At 41.0% G+C, this 21,442-nt stretch overlaps 2 protein-coding genes across 7 annotated transcripts; both read right to left on the bottom strand.

Moving 5' to 3' along the window:
• Positions 1-1,660: 1,660 nt before the first annotated feature.
• LOC143480636 (sorting nexin-14-like) lies at positions 1,661-11,348 on the bottom strand. 3 transcript variants are annotated; one of them, XM_076978412.1, is made up of 30 exons: positions 10,775-11,348; positions 10,537-10,657; positions 10,380-10,453; positions 10,211-10,289; positions 10,082-10,125; positions 9,903-9,990; positions 9,694-9,778; positions 9,432-9,588; positions 9,266-9,341; positions 9,136-9,180; positions 8,838-8,918; positions 8,644-8,758; positions 8,395-8,550; positions 8,163-8,287; positions 7,942-8,000; positions 7,554-7,580; positions 6,766-6,900; positions 6,013-6,145; positions 4,826-5,012; positions 4,658-4,741; positions 4,413-4,513; positions 4,200-4,311; positions 4,017-4,057; positions 3,794-3,913; positions 3,576-3,699; positions 3,265-3,429; positions 2,957-3,052; positions 2,546-2,637; positions 2,396-2,452; positions 1,661-2,282 (listed from the first exon to the last, which is right to left on the bottom strand). In XM_076978412.1, the coding sequence occupies exons 1-30, from the start codon at positions 10,903-10,905 to the stop codon at positions 2,244-2,246; spliced, it is 2,949 nt and encodes a 982-aa protein (XP_076834527.1). In that variant the 5' UTR covers positions 10,906-11,348; the 3' UTR covers positions 1,661-2,243. The 3 variants fall into 3 exon arrangements, with proteins under 3 accessions (XP_076834527.1, XP_076834528.1, XP_076834529.1); XM_076978413.1 differs by lacking the exon at positions 6,766-6,900; XM_076978414.1 differs by lacking the exons at positions 6,766-6,900; positions 7,554-7,580.
• A 211-nt stretch (positions 11,349-11,559) lies between these two features.
• On the bottom strand, positions 11,560-20,575 carry syncripl (synaptotagmin binding, cytoplasmic RNA interacting protein, like). 4 transcript variants are annotated; one of them, XM_076978195.1, is made up of 13 exons: positions 20,422-20,572; positions 18,747-18,905; positions 17,977-18,095; positions 17,287-17,394; positions 16,914-17,027; positions 15,323-15,499; positions 15,091-15,226; positions 14,673-14,878; positions 14,399-14,548; positions 14,195-14,316; positions 13,709-14,078; positions 13,437-13,463; positions 11,560-13,037 (listed from the first exon to the last, which is right to left on the bottom strand). In XM_076978195.1, exons 2-13 carry the CDS (start codon positions 18,892-18,894, stop codon positions 12,996-12,998), a joined length of 1,719 nt encoding a protein of 572 aa, XP_076834310.1. In that variant the 5' UTR covers positions 18,895-18,905; positions 20,422-20,572; the 3' UTR covers positions 11,560-12,995. The 4 variants fall into 4 exon arrangements, with proteins under 4 accessions (XP_076834310.1, XP_076834311.1, XP_076834309.1 ...); XM_076978196.1 differs by lacking the exon at positions 13,437-13,463; XM_076978194.1 differs by lacking the exon at positions 11,560-13,037 and having other exon boundaries at positions 13,068-13,463.
• Between the last annotated feature and the right edge of the window lie 867 nt (positions 20,576-21,442).

The following is a 21,442-nucleotide window of genomic DNA, read 5'->3' as shown; positions in this document are numbered from 1 at the left end:
TCCACATTTCCACATTGAATCATTCCGAGTCACAGTTGTGGCAAGTGTAAAAGTCACTTCCATCTGTGCAGTCCTTGTGTGCCCAAACTTTACAGGACCAGCTCTGAAGCCAGACCTCATTTGACCTGGAGTAGCTCTCGAAGCACACAATGCAGAATTCAGATGAGTCCTGAACTTTCTGCTTCTTGCTGGGTTTGGAGGTTTTTTGATGCTGAAATTCATTTTTCTCTTATCTTTAGACCTGCTTTTCTCAGCCTCCAGTTGTTTTTTCATGAGAGTATCTGTAAGGACAGTAGTTTCTCTTCTTTTCCTCCCCTTTGTGGTCTGCTTTCTTGATCCAGCTTGTGAATGTGGACGGACGGACCTGGGTGAAAAGGTCGTATCCATAGCAGAGGATGAAGGCTAAGGCACTACACATGGTGTGATAGGGAGAATGCTGCAAGTGGTGTGTAGGATGCCACCGTTGCCACAGTGGGTGTTGGAGCTGTAATACATGCAACTGCATTCACTGCAGCTGCAGTGGAAGATGGAACCTGTGATGTCACTGGCAGTGGGCGATCTGTGACTAGGGATGATGCAAAGTCGCTGTCATTAAAAATATCTTTTAAAAGGCCAAATTACAGTGCATGCGAACCCTGCCTGAATATTTGATGGTGTTGCAGCCAGGGGAAGGGCACTCTTCACAATGCTTGGCAGATCATAAATGGTCATTGTTACTGACTACTTGGTTCAGGGACGGTTGTAACAAGGCATTACAATCGTCCCAGTATCACCAGTCATGTTTTCACCTCATGTGAACTAGCCTGACTGCTAGTTGGACACATTAATCATCTCTATTTTTAGCTTACAAATCAGTGATTCTAATAATCCTTGTTTGGATTCATAGACATTTGATCTCAGGACAGTATCCAAAAAATACATCTGATAGAAAAGTAAAATTTTTACCTAAAAAAAAACACTTTTGGTGTTTTTGTTGACCTTCTCTGTGAGTTTCAAATGTGGCTCTTTTTTGTTAGCAAGAAGACAATCTAAGCATAGTGAGTGTAATCACTCTAGCATGATTCTGTTTGGAGGAATTCAAGGTGTTACAACCATCCCATGTTACAACTGTCCCTGGTCTCCCCTAAGGAAAGCGCTTTTAAAAATCTCATTAAAAAGTAAAATAATATGTCGCCATAAATATGGAAATGTACAATTTTCATTTAGTTATGTATTAAAGCTCAATAGTGAGCTGGTCTGTTTAATAATTTGACCACGCTTGTCTCATTGAAATAGACAAAATTATTGAACAGCTGTAACACAAAATATGAGAGCAATTATTAACTATTGAACATTTCAGAGAAATGTATGAAAGCGATGGCCATGTGTGCATCAAAAATACTGCCAAGTAAATCTTATAAACATGAAACATGTTTTTTTCTTTCATATATACTTTTTAGGCCACATGTGACATTATTGTCCTAAATGAATGTGGTAACATCATCTCTAATGTCTTAAGTGCCTGCAGAGAGAAATGCTCCTTAAAAACCACTTTGAAAAGTGTTTGCAAGAATTATTGGGCACTGTGCACAACCTTTCATTAAACACTAAAGCGAATTAACAAGCGGCAAACAACCTGTGGTTTATCCACTGATTTTAAAAAGGAGGCAACGTTAGACAGTCTTATTAAAATGTTTTATTAGTTACAATTGCCAACAGCACTTTCATCTCAATTCTTTTAGTGTGAGATCGCAGTGTTAGGGTATTCGGCCAAAGAGGCACTCATTAGCTCACAGTAGTTCATTATACAGCTTCAGTTACAGATTGAGTTACATTTTCTTACACCACAATTAGTAGTTTTTTCAATCACAAATTCGGATACCAATTACAACAGTTCCATCCCACGGTATACCAAAAGCGCATAACGGAAAATATAAATAACTTAAATATTAAAACCATTTAATTGGAATCCCTTTCTTTAGTGTTTTAGAGACCAACTAGTAGCAACATGCTAAAGATAAACATTTGATATGTATTCTTGTTTAAGTGATAGTGGAAACAAACGTTCCCACACTGTTCAGTGCATCCACTAATAGTTACCACACCCAGTGCCCAATACAAGACAGTTCATGCTCTGAAGTATCTCTGAATTATAAATGGGTATGGCACTTCAGTTTTCTTTGTGCAATGTGGTTGCCGACATTACTGGAGGACGTTGCACATACAGGAGACACAGGTAGGTGTAACTATCCTTGGTGAGTTTTCTAGATCCATGAGGCAAATACAGAAGTTTCTCTGTGTACCTGAAATTCAGTGGGCAATATCAGGCAACGGTCAATATAAAATGATCAAACATTCTCAAACGTTTTATATTGTTTTCATTATTATTTTTTTCAAGATGCATGCAATGACATACTTTGTTTAATTCAGGGAACAGCTCCTGAACTGCTATGTCAAGCAGAATATACGTCAACTGCAAGGAGATTAGAAGTAATAAAATGTATATATATTTATTCATGTTTGTATTATAAATTTTTTCAGTTAAGCTTGGATTGTTCTCACTTGCCTGCTTGTTGAGAACTGGCTGCTGAAGTCCATCAAACAGAAGCTGTATTCCCTCATATTTACTCTCCTCTCCAATGCATTTCCCAAGAAGATCTAGCACAACATTTAACTGGAATTCAGCACATCTTCTTTTCTTGTTTTATATAAAACTAAAACACAAACTTGAATTTGTATACACAAACAAACATACATACATAGAAACAGTTTATCAGGCTTAAATGGTAATTGTTGCAGTTATCAACATAAGATTTAAGCATATCCAGTTCCTGTTTAGGAGTAATATGCATCTCTAAAACTAATGTCAATATCCTTCTTTACAAAAACAATTCTAACTAAAATGTAACCGCTCCAAATTGTATTCTATGAGGGTAAAATAGGTAAAATACAATATCAAAACCATCTGCTACTTAACCTGGAATGTAATTCCTCATTTCCTCAAAAGTATTTTTGGCTCTTTTTTGTTTGTCTTCAAAAGACCGTGGCTCACTGTTCTCACAAAACACAGCATCTAGAAACGTAAAAATACGGTCAACACCAATATTAGTGGCCATAAATGTAGGATTTAGACTAAGGGAAAAACCTCACAAAAACAACACTATAGTGAATTCTGTCACACTAATGGATTTTAAGGCAGGTTTCTGCTTGTTTTGTATAGCTGATCAACAACAGAATACATAAGGCTGGTAGTAATGCCTTTTATCTGTGCTGAACAAGATTTACCTCTGAGCAAAGTGATAAGTGAAACCACACGGTGCTCCTGAAACACCTGGTCCAGTTTGTTCTGCAGGTAGTAGTCAGTGTACGCCTCCAGTGTATTCTTGAACAGGATACGCCCACCCATTAGGAGATGATGCAACCAGTCAGGCATATGAAACACCACTCGACCTGTCCAAATTGTACAAGGATTAAAATTCAAAGTGTAATAGTTCTAGAATATTCCAAGACTAAAGCTCTAAGGTTGAAATAATTATTCTAGACATAGTTTACAAAGATAAAAAGAGAACTGTGTGGCTGTTATTAAACTGACTTACCTATAAACATTAAGTAGTCATAAACTCCTTCCACAGTGATCATCTCCATGAAGTAATTCTGGTTGTGCTTTTTCTCAGTGATATCCGAGCGGTTTGCATTGTTTTTGAAAAGCTCATTGAAGAGCTAAAGAAAATCAGAAGAAACCAAGACAATTAATTAGACAGCACTGCAATATGAACGGAGCACATGTGATATTCTGCAGTCTACAGAGACTGGCCTTTTTGTTGTTCTCGGACGTGGGACTGAGAATGGTCAACTCTGGCCGGCTGGGCTTGGGCTTTGGTGACTCGCAGGAGTTGAAGAAGGCTTGGATGAACGTCTCCAAGTGCTGCCCTTTCTGGACATAAAGCAGATGTATGTAAACAGAAAATCCCACAAAGTAAATATCTGGTACTGTATAAACCCTTGCAGCTGTTCATAAATGACAAAAAAGAACTAACCTCCTTGATCAATTTGCTAGGCACAGATTTGATTATCTTCCCTGTGAGGTGACAAAAATATGGTTAGGGAGTCAGTAGAAGAATTAATTTAAAAAAATGAAAACGTCCGTAGACTAGAGACAAACTACTTTTGTCTATTAACTACTTTTATTTATTAAAACCAGCAGTTGCATCATGCAATACCAAGATTGACATCAGGCAACATCTTGTCATGGAACTGGGACTCCATGCTGTGAGGGGACAGGAAGTCTGCCAGCAGCTGACTGTTGCTGAGCTCTGGGTGCTGCAAGAGTTTCTGGGTAATATACACACATGCACAACATGCACATTTAGGTGATTACATATTGGATATGATGCTTAGAAACACTAGTTCATGTGTAATTATATCATGTTCACCTGTAGGTATTCTTGAAATTCCTCACGTTTGGACGTTAAAAACTCATAGTTTTTGGGTCCAATTATTCTCTTGGAAGGAAGTTGTGCATCAGGGAATGAGCCTGTTTCAAGATACAAGATTCAAGTTATAACTAGAGAGAAACTGGTTCATAAATCACTTTGGTGACTTCAACTGGGAACAAAAGGAAACGACAAACTGCTGATCTCGGACTCTACCCATGCATTAGAAGCAGAGCTTGACATACCGTGAAACTCTGTGAGTTTAGATTCAAGCACATAAAATTCAAGGTATCTTCGATACACAGACCAATGTTCCGTTTCATGACCCACTAAAAAAAACCAAATGAACAGGAATAAATACATTTAAATCATCCAAGTAAATGAACATCTGACTCAGATATTTTGAACATCACCTGTTCTCCGGTCATTGCGCTCCACATCTATGCAATACACCGGAATCCTCTCTTTCTTCATGTCATCGTCAAATAAGTCAACATAGGGGATGGTGATGTGCCAAGCGGTCAGGTTGCGAGGAGTGCTTGGGGTACTAACAACCTCCATCGGGGAGTCATCCTCCATAACCATGATTGCCTCCTCTACCTAGGGTGTCACATAGTGCCGTACAACCAGTAGAAAACATTTTAAGGACCGCTAATAAAACACAAGGGAAGTCCATCTAATATGGCTAATGAGTGTAGAACTAGATATATTCTGATGTGATTATGCTCCAGCCTCATTATTGCCAAAACCATATAGACACTGTATTTATGTTGATGTAATTTGTCATATTTATTCACAATTTCAGAGCCTAAGCAAATGTAGAAATGCAATGACTGTAACCCAACTGAGGGCATACACACGTCATCAACCACATTCCCAACGTGTTCAGTTCCTGACCAGAAGACAGATGCTAAGCAGATATTTTGGCAAAGCCAGATAATCGGAACATAGCATTAACACTGACAACATATCATTAATATTAATCTAAACACAACAAAGACATGGAGATAGAATGGCGGTACACATTAAGCTGGTATAAGTTCAACAGCCACAACATTTTGGATTTTAACATATCAGTGTTACTGCTGGCATGAGACTGATTCACCCCCAAAACACATCCATGCCAGAGGATTGGTTATGCAACATGTACTCAAATCTATAACAAAGTGGTTGTAATGCATATATTAAATATGAGGAAATAATGTCCAATGTGATGCAAATGTATGGTGTGTTGACAAAGGATCAACAGTATACTTATTATGAATATGCTGCCACAAAAGCATTTATACATGAAATTGTTTTTTTTTTTTTTTTTTTTTTTAATAACTGATGTTTTAACAATATTTAACATACAGCTTAAGGGGTCAGCAAAGACAAAGTGCAAGCTAGATCACTGAGACTAAACATGTGGCTTCTCCTTTGGGACTCAAAAGGACAGAGCCAATCAGAGGACATACTATTGGAAAACAAAACAAACAGCATTCACACTCTAGAAAGAGACCCATGGGGCCTCAAAATCCCACATGCTGTAATCATGCCGTAACCTGATAGGAGGAACCTTTCTCATTCAAGACTGCTGAAAAGAGCTGGGATTGCTCACCATGTCATCATCGCCTTCTGCAGGTCCACTAGAGGGCAGCATTGCCCCTTCCATGGTGGTACTCTTGAAAACCCCTTTAATCTTACTGCCAATGCGACTTATCCCAAAGGATTCTCCTCGCTTGGACGTGTTCCTGAACACAACACACAGCCACACAATCACGAAAACACACACACCGTGGTTATGATGTCTGAAGGAGACAATATTCATGCAACGGTACATGCATTTGTAATGGCAAGTAAACACATTAAAGCATTACTGCCTCTTTTCAAAACACATTTTAAACAAACAAAAAACGCATTCAAAGCTATGTGCATTATTGAACTCAAATCATCCTGCAGATGGCTATGATATACATGAATAGCAATATGCCACAAAATCTGTGACATATTGACAGATACACGCAAACACATGCACATCTGCATACTATGCATATGAAATATAAAGAAAAACATTTTTTAAAGAGTTTAAACCTGTACTGGTAGACATTTTTTTCATTTAAACACTAACAGTAGGGAGGAACCGCTTTAGAAAATATAAGTCCATTGCCATCTCCAAAGCCAATTCCATTAAGCATCAAGATCAGTCCAGCACTGGCCACTCTGTGTGTTATCCATATATATATATATATATATATATAATAATAATAAAACACACACAGAAACACGTAGGGAACACATAGGGGCAGCAGATATTGCAAGACCCCATGTGTACAATAGGGGGCGGGTGCACTTGAGATGGACCCCGACTTACTTCAGCGCTACGGTGCGCCAGGCATTAGAGCCAGATGGGAAGATAACATGGGGCGAAACATGGGGTGAGACAGATGCGGGCGAGGAGCCAGGGGAGACGCATGGAGACTCAAGGTTACAGTCCCACTCTGAAGAGCTAGCTCCCAGGGACCAATGGATGGACCAAAGTATGGGCACAGACAACAAGCACAGTCCATGGCATGAGAGAGACACAGAGAGGGTTAGCCGAGGGGGACCGATGTCACTGCGCAACGTGCTGCAGAAAGAGCCAGAAGTTGTTCTCAGTCTCGGATTTCAGTTAAAAGCTTCTGACGCATGTTCTGCCAATGACACTGACTAAACAATAGTATGTAGCAGTTAAAGACCAGGTCTCTCACTGTCTGCCTCCTACCTTTTTTTCCATTTCAAGGCAGGCATAATTTTCCATGTTGCCAAATGAGTCAGTTACTAAACTTTGTGACAGGACAGTGTGCACACAATGACACATTAGAGCAATTGTGAGATACATTTGAGATTTGGCTCCAGAAGCAAAATGGTTTTGGGTGGGGGGGGAAAAAAACGTTTCGTGAAATTGTCACACTGAAGGAGTCTGAACTTTTTATAACTAAAACATATACATCCCCAACAGTTGCTGTCGAGGCTGTGACTTTTACAGCGCCCTCTGCAGGCAAAAAAGAAAACAAAACCTCAGCTTTCATTTTTCACTGCATTCCAGCAAGTATCTCAGGTGCAGCGTTGTGTAGACAGTGGAGAGCTACTGTTCGAGCACGATGCCAATGGAGTACTCACCGGATGTCATCCAAACTCAGGCTATTTCTGAAATAATGGGCACAAGGAATTACAACTGACCTCTGCAACAACTAAACCCCATGATAAAAAACAACAAATAGCGCCAGGTTTGGCTGTAAAGAAAATAGGTTTGAACATTAACATTACTACACAGGTATACCTGAAATAAACAAACAAACAAAATACATAAAATAGAATATTTAGACATTGGAGCACTGCAGAACAGGAAAGCTCAGCCAGTGTTCTGTGTTGCACCTGACACAGACATGTGATACAGAAATTAACAGCAAAGCCAAAGTGGCATATACAGCTACATAATTCTGCTTGTGCCAAGTGATCTAACAGAATTGAAAATGAAGGCCTCCTGTACACACTTCAGACAACCCACCTGCTAAGTCTGGAGTTCCGGGTTGGAGATTCTGCCCCTCTCAACAGCTGCCTAAAATACTGAATCAAACAAAAATGCATAAAAGTCACAATCATGCCAGTCAAGCACATCCATGAATTTCAGTACTACAATTATTACATAAAGGACTGATGCCACTATGTGGAGGTGCAGTGTGATGCAGGCGAGTGCAGGAGTGAGTAGGGCACTGAGCCCCTAATGACCTCATCACTATGGCAGAACATTGGAGTGAAGACGTTCTCCAACAGAGAGAGGACATGCTCGTACGCCTCGAACAGGCAGCGCATAGTCTGCAGCTTCACCACGCCATGGTATGGACCCTCGGCAACTTGGGGGAGGGACACAGTGAGTAAAAACATGACTGCATTTTGACTGCACCCATTCCACGGGGTGTCTATGTAGAAACGATCCTAAAACAAAAAGCAATTAACTTACTGTTTTTAATCTCCTCTACAATGAAAGGGTCAAAGCGTATTTTGTCAACGCTCTCATCGAGGCAGTAGGTTTCATATATTTTTTTCACCTCCTCGTGCTGCATTCGCTTTTCTGCATCAGACAGTTCTGGGCGCAAGATCTTATCGTTGAATTCTTCTGTAATGCAGAAAACACGATGTTTAAACGGCCGCGGGAAGCATGCAGAATGGATCTTTTAGTTAGTGTACAGCTGGGTTTGTAGAACCGTACCCACGGTGAGGCAGAACTGGAGCACGTGAACAGCTCCCTCTTGCTTGAGGAAGTTCATGAAGCGGAACAACAGGTCCTGCTGTTCGCGGATCTCCTGAAGTTCTAGTTTTAAAACCTGACCGAGTGACACATTTTTACGATTAATACCAAACACCACCAAACAGGGGTGTACCGTGTCAGGGAGCGAGACTTACAGAAGGGTTCCTATTGCGCACATCTGCATACTTTTGCAGGAATGGGACAAGTGCAGAGGCAGGTTCAGTGGCAGCCTCTGGCTACAATGAAACATCATCTACCATCAAGACCAGATCCATACAGAGACATAATTCCATTTCTCATTCCCCCTGCTTCGCTAATCTATTTGCTTATGTGTTTGTTATGTTGGTTCAGGTATTAAAACACAATATCGTTTTAAGCCTTTTGATTAGTGGGGTTCTTTCGTGCTCTTGAAATTCAGAATTACTGATAGTAACTGCACAACATAAGTCTTACTGGAGAGTTGTCGATGAAAATAAGCAGTAAGTGGTTCACAGTGTCCTAAAAAGAAAAAAGGAACACTGATTTAAGTGAGTGGGCAGAGAGACCCACCAGAGAAGCAAGATGCTTGTAGAGTGACACTCACAGGATCAGCCAAGTAATCCAGGGAGGGGAGGAGAACAGAGCCAGCAAGAACTTCTCTTATCAGAAGAGTGAGAGATCTGAGGGGAAAAGAGGCATGCAAAACAAAAATGGAAAGGAAAAAGGAAGGAGGAAAATAGTTCATTGTGTGCACTGACACGGTTCTGTACCTGCAGTCAGTGGCTTTTGGAGGCAAGATGTATGGGTAGAGCATCTCAGTAAGCTTCCGCAGGTAGAGCAACTCATCCCTTCTGCTACGCAGGGCAAAGTGCAGGTCAGGACCATACTCCTCCAATGCAGCCTGTTGTAGGTCTTCCGATTTCTTCACTAAAGCGAGCAGAACCATTAGTGTGTTTCACTAATTCATACAAATAAATGACTGGAGGATCCCCCACGCCCCGTATGTGCAGGATATTTCATGTAATTCAATACCTTTTTGTCTTGCTTTGGCAATAATTTCAATGTGTTTCATGGCTACTTTAAGCAGTTTTTGTGTTATGACAGAAGGAATATTTACCTGCAACAGATACAATAGATAGTGTAAAGGACATTTTATCAGATGGAAATTATGGGCTTGCTCTCTGGAATATACATCAGACTGGATTAATCAATTTTTTTCTAAAAATGAAAAGGTACATTACTCGCTGAGCTCGGCGGACCAAGACCGCAGATACAAATCTCAAGGTCACTCGGAGTTCATCCACAAATGCCTCGTCATCTGTAATATCTCTATCGTTCATTAAATTAGGCTAGAGATCAATAATATCAAAAGTCATATATTAATATGTAAACACTTGAAAGGACACAATCAAGCACACACCTGTACCATGGGTATACAAAGTTTTCAAGGACCAGTTCGAGAATCTGTGGAAAGATAAGGTCATTACCATACAAGACTTGGCCAAGAAACACATTTTAAATCAACATAAAATTCATTAACTTCTCAAACCTCTGATAGAGATGCATCAACCTTGGAGTGAACTTTTAAATCCAGCCATGGCTGATAATTTTCAAGAAGCAACGTTGGTCTAACACAAGAGACAAAGTCACACTGTATAGTGCACAGTAATTATATTTCCCTCAAAATAACTATCAAACAAGACAAGCAACTACTTTACCTGTGTCTTTTACATTTTATTTTCCCACACACAGCACAACTATGAGCAAAAGGAAACAGCTCTTGCTGTTCCGTCTATAAAAAACAGAAAGTATAATCAGCACTGACCAAACCAGTGCACTGAAGTAAAAACAAAGACAACTCGTTATTTATCTTACCTTTTTCTTCGGCTTTAACGTTATTAAGATATTGGGCAACAAGGTCTCTGGCCCTAATGAAAAATAGAAGCTGACCACTCCTGCTAAGAATGACCAGAAAATGATGATAACGTGCAGATATCTAGAACACGAAAGGTGAGGCATAAAGGTCAGAAATCAACCACGTTTAAAAACACTGACAACACTATGATTGTACAGTGTAGGTAAAGAAAATTACTGAACCGAATCCTGCCATTACCTGTTCAACAGAATAGTGGATAGGAGCAGGAGGATAAGCAAAAAGCAGAAGACAGGATACTGCCTGCCCGTCTCCCTCAGAAGACCCAGCCTTATCTTCAGAGTCTTTAAATACATCCTCAATATAAACATGCTGGGACCCAACACAACCAAAACTAGAGTAGCTACCCAGCTAAGGGACCCGCTCCTGCTTAATCACAAATATTTAGCAGGCACATTTAGCAATATAAAATTAAACCAGTAATGTTTATTGAACCCAGATAAACCACTAAAACGACCACTAAATGAAGTTATTCAGGATAACTAGCGAGCTGCTTGAGGGTAGACAAATCCTGGCAGTAGCACCATTAGCTGGCTGTTCTGAGCGCGTCTGAGATCACTTTCACCAGTATAAGCAGGTCCTGGGTCGCAATGTCCTGATAACCGAGCGACAATACCGGCATGCAGCCGTTACTTCAAACCCTTCGTTTGCCGACATCAACTAAACCATCTGAAAGCAGCCTTGATGCGGTTTGTAACGGGTTCATTTGTAACTGTATCATCATCTGGGGATTCGGACCGAACCTGACGTCACGTCCGGTTCGCCACGCACGTCAGACGGGGTTCTGGTAGCCTTCGTCAAAAGTCCTCAAGCGCAACCAAAGCACTTGACTTACCAAGGAGCGACATCTCTTATTAATTAGTATTCCCCGTTAGCCTCCATGTACAATAATTAAGAGTATCGTACAACTGAACCACATATCCCCCCTCCCCTCAAACTTACAGTAAACAGGTTTAAGACGCAGATAGAAATCAAAAACTTTATTACAAAAATAAGTTACACTCACCTCATTTTACAGTATAAAACAATTTATTTGCAGGAATGCAAAAACGTTGTTGGCCACCAACAATAGTTTAAAACTGCTAACATCTTGTCAAAAGGTTGTAATGATACAGCTTCAAGAGTGAGTTAACTGCGTACAAAACCGGTTGAATGGTTCAGTCAACTTGTTTGATATATATGGAATATAAACCAAAGCTGCAGTATCCCTTTTTCCCCCCTCCCACAGAATGATCCCCGCCCCGCCCCGCACAGCTTGGCATGTGCGTGAGGGGGGTGCACCTCAGAGCCTAGAATGTTGTGGTCAGAAACCAGGCTGGCCCTGAGCTCAGATGTGATCATTCAAACTGTGCATGATTAACAATAAAAACTTTTAAACTGAAAAAGTATGTTGATACAGGACATGATAAAAAAAAAAAAAACAACAAAAAAAAAACGCCGTTTTCCCCACAAAATAAAATATCCCCCCCCATTCAAGAAAAAAGGGACACCGCATGGCCTACCAAAAGCAGTTGATGCCTTTGTGATGTTCAAGCCTTTACAAAAGTAACATTTTATTCCAAAACTATCATACAATCATACAACCAGTAACTACATGGTCTGAAGAAGCATGGCTAATTCAGTTTAAAATAAGATAAAAGCAGGGCTTGTTCTGGCTCATCATATGAGATTAATTTGCATGCCCAGTTTGACTGTTCGCAGTGTCAGAGCAACGGCAAAATGACTATATTACATTAAGTACATCTTTTGAGCAGCTGCTCTAATGCATATTTCATAAAAAACAAGCCCTGCTTTTATCAGTATGTTTCCCTATTTACAGTACAGGCAGGGTAGTTCAATCCTCTGTACTGAGGTAGTTCACCAACCCTTTAAAAGAGAAGTTCTGAAAAGAACCACTTTCCTGGAATGCCTGACTCATCCATGCAAGGTGGTTACACCAAAAAACCTGCAAATGTCCTCTTCATCCAAATAAAACAAATTATGGACAAACATGGACAATAAAATTGCAATTAGCACAAAAATATACATTAGCATCAAGCTCCTTTGAGCCACTTCAAACTCAAAAAAGTGCAAAAAAAAGGAAGAAAAAAAACCAAAGGAAAAACAAAAGTTTTAGTATGCTTTAGGAAGTCTGAACCTCTTGTTTATTTTAACTGATGTACTTTGTAATTTGGGGGCATGTTACAGGGAGTAGCACGTGACCTACATTTATTTTAATTTGAGACGTTAATACTCATACAACAAAGTCCAAGCCTAAGGGTACAGAACTTCCACTGGTTTCTGTGGTGGCAGTATGGGAGATTTATTTCTGTAAGGTTGGAATATCATTGGACCATTGCCTCGACCTTACCACCATGTCCACTGGCAGCTTCTGGTGTAACCCCATGTAGCAAGTCAGTCTTCACTGTAACTGGTCAGGACCAGCCTCGACCCCCTTTCCCTGCTGGGTAGGGGTAAAAAATAAAAATAAAAAGCAAACAAGGGAAAAAAAAAAAAAACAAACAAAAAAAACCAAAGAAAAATTCAAAAACAAAAGAAACAAAAAGTTTTTAATTAATGTCAAATAAAAATTGCTAGGATATAACCATGTTATAACTGAATACTTATTAAAAGCAGGATTTCATGATGCAGTTCTGCATCAATTATTCATCCTTGAAATTAGATTTTTTTCAAGGAAGCCCAAAAAAAATGTAAGAAGAGGGTACTGAAATGAAAATTTTATGTATTTAAATGAGTAATCAAAATATCATTACGCTTCTCTTGACATTGCTATGCTCTGTACATTCAGAGCAAAGAACATGACCTCCCCTAGATGAAGGGAAAGAAAGAAAAACATGCAAACCTTTGGTCCATTTCTTCCGCAAGGTGCCTTGTATGCGTTAGCAATTTGAAAGGGGGGAGGGAGGGGAGAATAGTCAAAAAACGTTTTTTTTGGTCAGTATCACTTATTTGGGGGCGATCTCAAACCAATAGAGAAGAGGGTGACAGACAGTTCTCTGATAGAAAACGCGTCCTTCAGTGAGTAAACACAAACAAGGGTGCAGAGGAATGTGGCTGTTAGTTCTAAAACCTCCCGCTACTCGTCCATGCACGCTCTCCCCACACATCACGTACCACGTGGCCTCTTTGCTGAGCTCCTCCTCGGGATCCGCCGCGGGCACCTCTGCCAGCCCCTGGGCCTCCGCGTTGGGAGAAGCCTGCTCGCCCTCTAGCTGTGGAGGTCCCACGCCCACGGGTCAGCGAGGACCCACGGGTTCCTCGGCCACCTCTTCCCCTGCCTTGGGCTTGGAAGTCCTCATAGCCATAGTACGGGTCTTCGTAGCCCCCTCGGTAGTTATGATAGTCATAGCCATAGTAATCGTAATAATCTTCATAGCCGTAGTAGTCATGAGGATAGGAGAAACCTCTCCTGCCTCCTCTTCCCCTCGCCCTTGTGGGAGGAGGCATGTGTGGTGGGCCATAGTAGTAGTAATAATCATCATACCTAGAGGAGGCCCGAAAGCACCTTGTTAGAAACACTTTGACTTCAGCAATAGAAGGAATGAAGAGATTTCAGACTGGCGTTCCCGAATGCATCACAGGGTGAAGGAGTAATCTTACATTTGGGTTTTAGCTGCTTGTCGTTGAGCCTTCCGTTCTTTCCTCTTCTGGTCAGGTGGCTTCGCAAAGACGATTTCGATTTGTTCACCTTCCAAATCTTTTCCATTCATTTCAGCCAAGGCCTATTTGAACAGTTAATTAGCTAACATGTCAAAACATGTGTAACATGAGTATAACCAATGTAATCCAAAAAGGAAATATTACCTTAACAGCACCATCTCTGTCCTCAAAGTGAATAAAGGCGTAATCTTTAAGCTTCTTGACCCGCTCTAATTTGCCAAACTGACTGAAGGTCTTTTCCAACAGCTCTTCTGAAACAGTGCTCGTGAGGTTTCTGACAAAAAGTACTTTAACCTGAAAATAAAAATAAAAGCTGTATCTAATAACATTAAAACATGATTAACATACTGTACTTTTTAAAAAATCGCACCTAAGCTAAAGGTGTCAGTGACGTGCTTTTGACAGCTGGTCTGTATACCTTTGCCATGACCTCTGGATCAGGGTCTTCAATGGGGTCAGCCCACTCCACCGTCACCACATTCCCCCACACCTTCACCTTGCCGCTCATTAACCTGCGACGGGCTTGGGCAGCTGTTTTGTGATCCTCATACTCCAAAAAGCAAAAGCCTCGATTTTTCTTCTTGTCATCTGGCTGATGATACAAAATTACATCATTCAGCCCCTCTGAGGAAAAAAAGCAAAAAATTGATTACACACACACACACACACACACACACACACACACTTATATTCCCCCTCCCCTCCTCCAAGTACATGTTCTGAGTTTACACAACCCAGACCCAAGTCTACACCACACCTCAAATGAGCAACTGATCAGTGCTGAAAACCCAAGAAAATCTTTAGCCATAAGATTAAACAGCAATCCAATCACTTACCTGTAACTTTGGCAAATTCCTCCACTATCTGGTCCTTGGTTTTGCTTTTGGGGATAGACCCCACAAACAGTCTATTATTGGCCACTGAGATACAAACTCCAATGTGCTTGCCTGGGCGAATCTCACTGTTGTTGCACTACAGGACAGGCAAAAATAAATGAAGGTTACTTTACTGAATCCATTCTCTACACTTTAAAAGACACAGAGGGCTCCAGATGTTCACATTGTTTACCAATTTTACTGCCTCCTGAGCAGCCTCCTTGGTGCAGAACGTGACGAAGGCATAGCCCCTGTTCAGGCCACTGAGGGGGTCCATCATCAGACGCAGGTCCCATATAGGCCCTGCCTTTTCAAATAGGGGAACCAGCTCATCCTCAAAAAGGTCTCTTGGTATTTTTCCCACAAAAATCTAAGGAAAGATAAATTAATTAAAAATAATCACTACTGCAGGAGATAACCAGACAAAATGCTTACATAATTGGGACAGTAGATTATCCTGTATTTTGGCTTCTCAGTTTTAAACATTATGATCTCTACTCGGACGTGCCAACGTCTCTTCATCCTGCACATCACAATACCAACATACTATACTAGCCACATTTCAGTCTTTCAAATAAAGAAAAATATTTAAATCTAAATTAAGACCTTCAGGCAAGTTAACACCTCCCGAGGCTATGTGGAAAGTTCTCACACACACACACACACACACACACACACACACACACACACACACACACACACACACACACACACACACACACACACACACACACACACACCCCTTTGGAATTGCACGTGTTCTGATGTCTTATTTGGCTATGGACTAAAAAAGAAATCGCAAAACAGAACTAACTTTTTACAGATCAACTTTTGCAAATGTGACATTTTAATCTTACAAATATGTAATGATAAAGGGCTTCTTTCCCATAAGGGAAAGGAAAAGGTGTTCTCATAAGAGGATGGAGCAGATGATGTAACAGTAAAGTAATTTCAGGTAAATTGTAAGAAATTTCAGGTAAATTCCAGCTAAAACTCCATTCTTTGTAAGATCTCTACAAAGTGGTATCAAAACGTACAAGTTTCTAAAGGCGATACTGAATGTATGTCAGTTATTTCTCCAATTTATATCCACTGAAACCTAAAGTTTTTTTTATGCATTAACTTAGCAGGGCATGGTAAAATATCGATATTTGACAGAGTTTCCAGAAGCTGAAACTATTAACAGCACAGGATGGCGATGCTGTTTTGAAAGAAGTTTTGCACAAATGTTTCATTTTTCTCAGAAGAACCAGACTGTCTTCACTACCCTTCAAAATATAGGCATTTAATGGTGACATATAGGGCTCATCAAGAACAATGGATAACTCTAGCATCAAGGCAACATTTCTGCAAAACAAGTCATCATATGGCCTGTTTATACAGAACAGCGATCAAGTTTTCTACCTACCCTTTTGGCCGTTTTAAATGGCTGAGAAAGTTCCCATGGTTAGCTATTAACTTTCTATATTTTTATTTACACCTCCCTTCCCCCCCGTACTACAGAGCACAGATGCCTTTATGACCCAAACTGCAGGTAAACACAAATACGGACAAAAAGACAACATTTAAGACACTGTTAGTTTGATTGTAATGTTGTATTGTCACAAAGCAACACTTCTGGAATAATAAATAGGACCTGATGATAAATAGTTAGGAAACTACTAGTTATTGCAAGAGAGCACTAAACCGGACTATCTTGTCTGTCACTTAGACAGAAAATCTCTAAATGTAAATAGCTGGCAGCAAACCCTAACAAGATACATTTGGCGTGTCTCAGCTCCTACCTCTGTGCCAACCGTGGGTTGTCCTCCTGCGTGAGTCAACTCGGGAGGGGGGCCACCATATTTCCTCTGACCAGTCGTCACATCAAGTGTGTAGCCAGTTCTCTCAAGCAAAGCCTGGCAAATGAGAGATGGGAACTTAAAATCACAGCTACACAGTAAAGCAAATAGTTCTTCAGAAATAATAACTGAAAAACTGACAAGCACATGAAATTATGGAATGTATACCTAGTTATATAAGCAAAGACTATTTAAAAACAAAAGAAAATGTTGTACTTATAACTGTTACATTTAATTACACTTGCACATTACTAATGTATCTTCTACATTCTCCAAGAGCCTCTGAAAGACCAGGAAACTATTATAGCCAACTAACTTTGATTTTTGATTCATCTGGTCCTTTATTAGAATCTGACACTTTAGTCCCCTGCTTCTCCCGCTGTCTGTACGTCTTCATTACTCCACAGAGAAAGGCACTTTTGTTCTGTTTATAAAGCAAAGAGAAAATTAACAATGGTGTAAACGCAAAACAAGGCCTTGAGAAATACTAAAGACAAGTTTACAAACGAGGGTAAACTTTACAACAGCAAGGCTTGCATTTTGTGCCTTATACTTTAGACATTCAACAGTAGCACATTTAATCACAGCCATCACAATCCAAAACCAGACAATAATTACTGCAGCGTTTCCACCAACCAATCATTAGTTTAGATATGAAGAAATGAGAAGAATCACTAGTTGCCGTTGCAGATTTGAACAAGCTTACAGAAAAAACAGCATGTTAACACTGCTCCATCACCAGGCCATTTCCAGATGACTATGGACACAGTACCTGCCCATCTTCTCCGGTTGGAAGAAATATTCCAAAAAAATGTGCGACACCATGTTGGCTATATTCGGTCATAATTAAAATGCCCTTTGAGGTTGAGCTTTTACAAACTGTTGTAACAAAAGCATTTTGACCTGCATTTGAAACAAACTCTTGTACTTCCAAGAGAAGAACTGACTTCATGTCAGGAGTGGAGCACCACTACTAACCTATTATCTAAACGCCACGGGAACATACCTGAACATGTGAGAGGTCGCTGTCTTTAAACTGCACAAGCACTTGCAGAGCACCTTCCTCGTTAAATTCCTTTAGAGCTTCAATCGCCCGATCATCAAGATCACTGTGTGAGACCAGACCTGAGCAAGAGATGAAAACACAACAGAATAATTTGATCGTCAGCTCATTCATTTTTTTAAACCTTATTCTGCACTTACAGCCACCCCATACAACATTCAATCATGCACTGCTCTGATATCACTGCTGATATCAAAACAGAAATATCCAGTAGTAATCACAACAGATGGTGAAGATGGTATAATTTGATATATTCATCTAGAGCCCCATCACCATATCAAGCTTGTCCACAGTGATTTATGAGGACCCCATCACCTGTCTTAACCACCACCAGCTGCTCCATTGTTCCTGCATATGTCCATCTGGCAACACACTTGCCCTGACACTGTACGAGGAGAGCTCCTCAGGACTGCTTACACTCAGCTTAAAAGGGACTACACATGAAATTTTGTGAAAACTGCCAACCAGGACCCCCTGTTTCCTCCAAATTGCCAAGGGAGGCACAGAGAAAGATAAAAATATTTAAAGTAGCCAATTTTCTTTTATACAAGATTTTTGCAAGCACTTTATGACTGCAGTACCCATTTTGGAAGGAAACCACAAAAAGTTGCTTTGATGTTCCAATTCCCACAATCGTATTTTTTAAAAAGCACATGCAACTGTAATGAAATCTGAAATGGGTGAGAATATGCTGAATGTTCAACCGGCCTTACCTGCTATGTAAATTTCATCTAGTTTGACAGCAACTTTTCTAGGTAACCCAGCGTCTAATAATGTCTGGAAGTGTTCTGAATGGGTAACTGCAGCCGAAGTCTCCATTGGTTCTTCAGTACCGTTTCCATTTATATGCTCTGTGGCCATGTCTCCGTTATCTGTGCAGATGCAATGAGCCAAATTAATGCAAAATGGGCAGAGGTCAAGTAACCTACTGCCTGACCCTGTGATCGCGTCTTATGATTTCCTACAAAAGTGCACAGCACTGATCTGGAGCTTTACACAATTTGGATCCACTGTGGTGCTAAAAATTCGCTCCTAGCCTCTTCAGCCTCTCACTCTCAAGATGAACAAGCTCAACCAACTACGGGTGCCACAAAAGTCAGACTTATAAAAAAAATATTGTGCTGCTATTCATGACACCAATCACGTTTATTTGACTGGTGATTTTCGCCCCCCCTGCTTTAGATTGGCAAATCATGTCCTCAATGCGTGAAGCCACAAACAAACCCTAAACAATGAGACGCGCCAGCTGCTACACGTGTTCTGTTGCTGGGCTCATTTCCGCTCCTCTAATACTAGTTTAGGAAGCATGAGCCCTCATATTTCACAAGCTGTCGAATTTATTTTTTGCATTGACACCACCAAACACGAGCTGTCTCGCTTTTACATATCCAGCTCTCTTACTGGGCTACAGATCGCCCCTTATAGGCTTGACATTAGTGTCTATTAATTGCATGCATTGTTAATCACGTCGCTTTACCGACGTTTGCTCAACGACAATGGATCAATCACTGGCAGACTGGTTTTCACTTAATATTTCATCAAGTTAGTTTAGCCAACCCACAGTAAAAACGAACCGATCAAAAACGTGGTTGACCATGGAAGCCAGGTTAGCTCGCCCCAGCTCACTACTCCCAACGACGCACACCTCATGCCCCCAAGTGAACACGGTTTCATTCAATCGATTAAGATCCTGGAGGTGTAAATAACGAGATCGGCGTGAAACTGGCGGGCCCTGGGCGAGATGGATCGGATTTAACCCAAGAACGTGCGCTCGGTGGCCACAGCTGCCCGATCTGCCTAGGCCGGGACACGAGCAACGTGGACACTCGCAACTTTCAGCACTGTGACTAGCCAGCTAGCGCTACCTGACAGCTATCGTGAAGCGGGCTGTCAAGAAATTCGTGTCTTAATATAGTTTTGCTCGGCGATAGTACGTGTAACACCTTCTTCGCCGTAACGGAAAAACTCTTTCACAACTTTTGCGTGCTTGTTGTTAGCCAGACTTGCTAGGTAGCGAGACGGTTAGCGGGATAACTTCGTGGGGGGGACGGTTCTCCTTTCTACCGAGGTTAACAACGAAGCGACGTGGTGAAACGGCGTTATTTTCTTTACGAGCGACGACATTAATCGTCTTCAACACTTAACCCGGAGCTCTAACGGTCGTGCGTCGAGCCGAGGCCTAACTGAGCGGGCTAGCTAGCCGCATTAGCCAGGCGCGAGTTCGCCAACGTGCCGCCACACGTCCATTTTCAAAAAGCCGGTCTGAGTCGAGCGGACCAGTTTCTAACCACTTAAAAAAAAACCCAAAAACAAAACAAAAGACCGTCGTCTAGTTCACCACGTTTACACTACGCGGTTCCCTGTCAAGATTAAGATGTTTTCTCGTACCTGTCAATTAATAACTTGGCCTGCTATGTATGGATATCTCCGGAGGGGAACGTGTTGAAAATGAAAAAGTGACCAAATCCCTGCCGTTGATCCGGCTCCACTCACTTAGCTAGGATGATGCAAAATGGCGGCTAGCATCGCGCCGCTAGTTTTTTCTGATGTACGGGGTTTCCCACACACCCATCCAAGGGCCCGCTCATTGCTGCGATTGAAACGGCTACTAGTGGCCGCGCGCGCAAAGCGAACCTTTTCTGACCACGCTCCAACACTGCTCTTACCCACTAGGGGGCAGCATTGCTTCAGGGGAGTAGGTGTTATAAACATTATGGGGTTGGTCAAGGACTATTATGGAGAAACCTGGGGGTATTCCACGAAGCGAGCTAACTCAGTAAGCCGGGCTTTTTAAGACAAGCCTGGCTCATTTTGCTCGAATTCGGTTCTACGAGAGAGGCTAGACTTAAGCCTCGCTCAGTTACTACAGCAACATATACGTTTGTACAAACCTGCTCCGTACCAGGATAGAGTTGAGGCTTGGCTTAGCTGGACCGCTTCTATTGGCTGAGCAGTGTGATGTCAGTCTCGCCATCCGGGAAACAAAATTGAGGAACAAGGTTCCGCTGCAGTTCTATCCATTAAATTGCTGTGGATGTAGCATATCATATCTTTATATATTTGAGTACTGTAATTATTAGTTTGGAATGATTGCAGGTTATTATTAAATTGTAATAATTATATTTCCAAATGCAATTTATATTTTGATCTTCAGAGTACATATTCATTGTTAATCAGTGAGGTTTCTGCACATTTCAGTGTATTGGTTTAATCTTAAATTCAGGTCAGTGTAAAATGGAATACAGTGTCTAATCGCAGTTATGGTCCACAAACATACATTAGCATAAACTCTATATAACAAAAAAATAGTGGTGGGCCGTTAACACTGTTAACGCCGATAAACCACTAATTAAATTTAACTAGCTTGCAGACCGTTTTATCTGTATATGTATATATTAGGGGTGGGCAT

Source organism: Brachyhypopomus gauderio, chromosome 17 (assembly GCF_052324685.1).
Source record: "Brachyhypopomus gauderio isolate BG-103 chromosome 17, BGAUD_0.2, whole genome shotgun sequence".
NCBI lineage: Eukaryota > Metazoa > Chordata > Actinopteri > Gymnotiformes > Hypopomidae > Brachyhypopomus > Brachyhypopomus gauderio.
The sequence above is the reverse complement of the archived record's forward strand: the minus strand, read 5'-3'. Positions and strand labels throughout refer to the sequence as shown.

Coding starts and splice junctions, on each gene's coding strand:
- syncripl (XM_076978194.1), bottom strand. CDS start 18,894: ATGGCCACAGAGCATATAAATGGAAACGGTACTGAAGAACCAATGGAG. Junction 18,096..18,746: donor AGATGAAATTTACATAGCAG/GTAAGGCCGGTT, acceptor TCTCTTGCTCAG/GTCTGGTCTCACACAGTGAT. Junction 14,317..14,398: donor ACAGAGATGGTGCTGTTAAG/GTAATATTTCCT, acceptor CTGTTCAAATAG/GCCTTGGCTGAAATGAATGG.
- LOC143480636 (XM_076978412.1), bottom strand. CDS start 10,905: ATGTTTATATTGAGGATGTATTTAAAGACTCTGAAGATAAGGCTGGGT. Junction 10,290..10,379: donor ATAAAATGTAAAAGACACAG/GTAAAGTAGTTG, acceptor CTCTTGTGTTAG/ACCAACGTTGCTTCTTGAAA. Junction 8,551..8,643: donor CCAGTTCTGCCTCACCGTGG/GTACGGTTCTAC, acceptor TCTGCATTACAG/AAGAATTCAACGATAAGATC.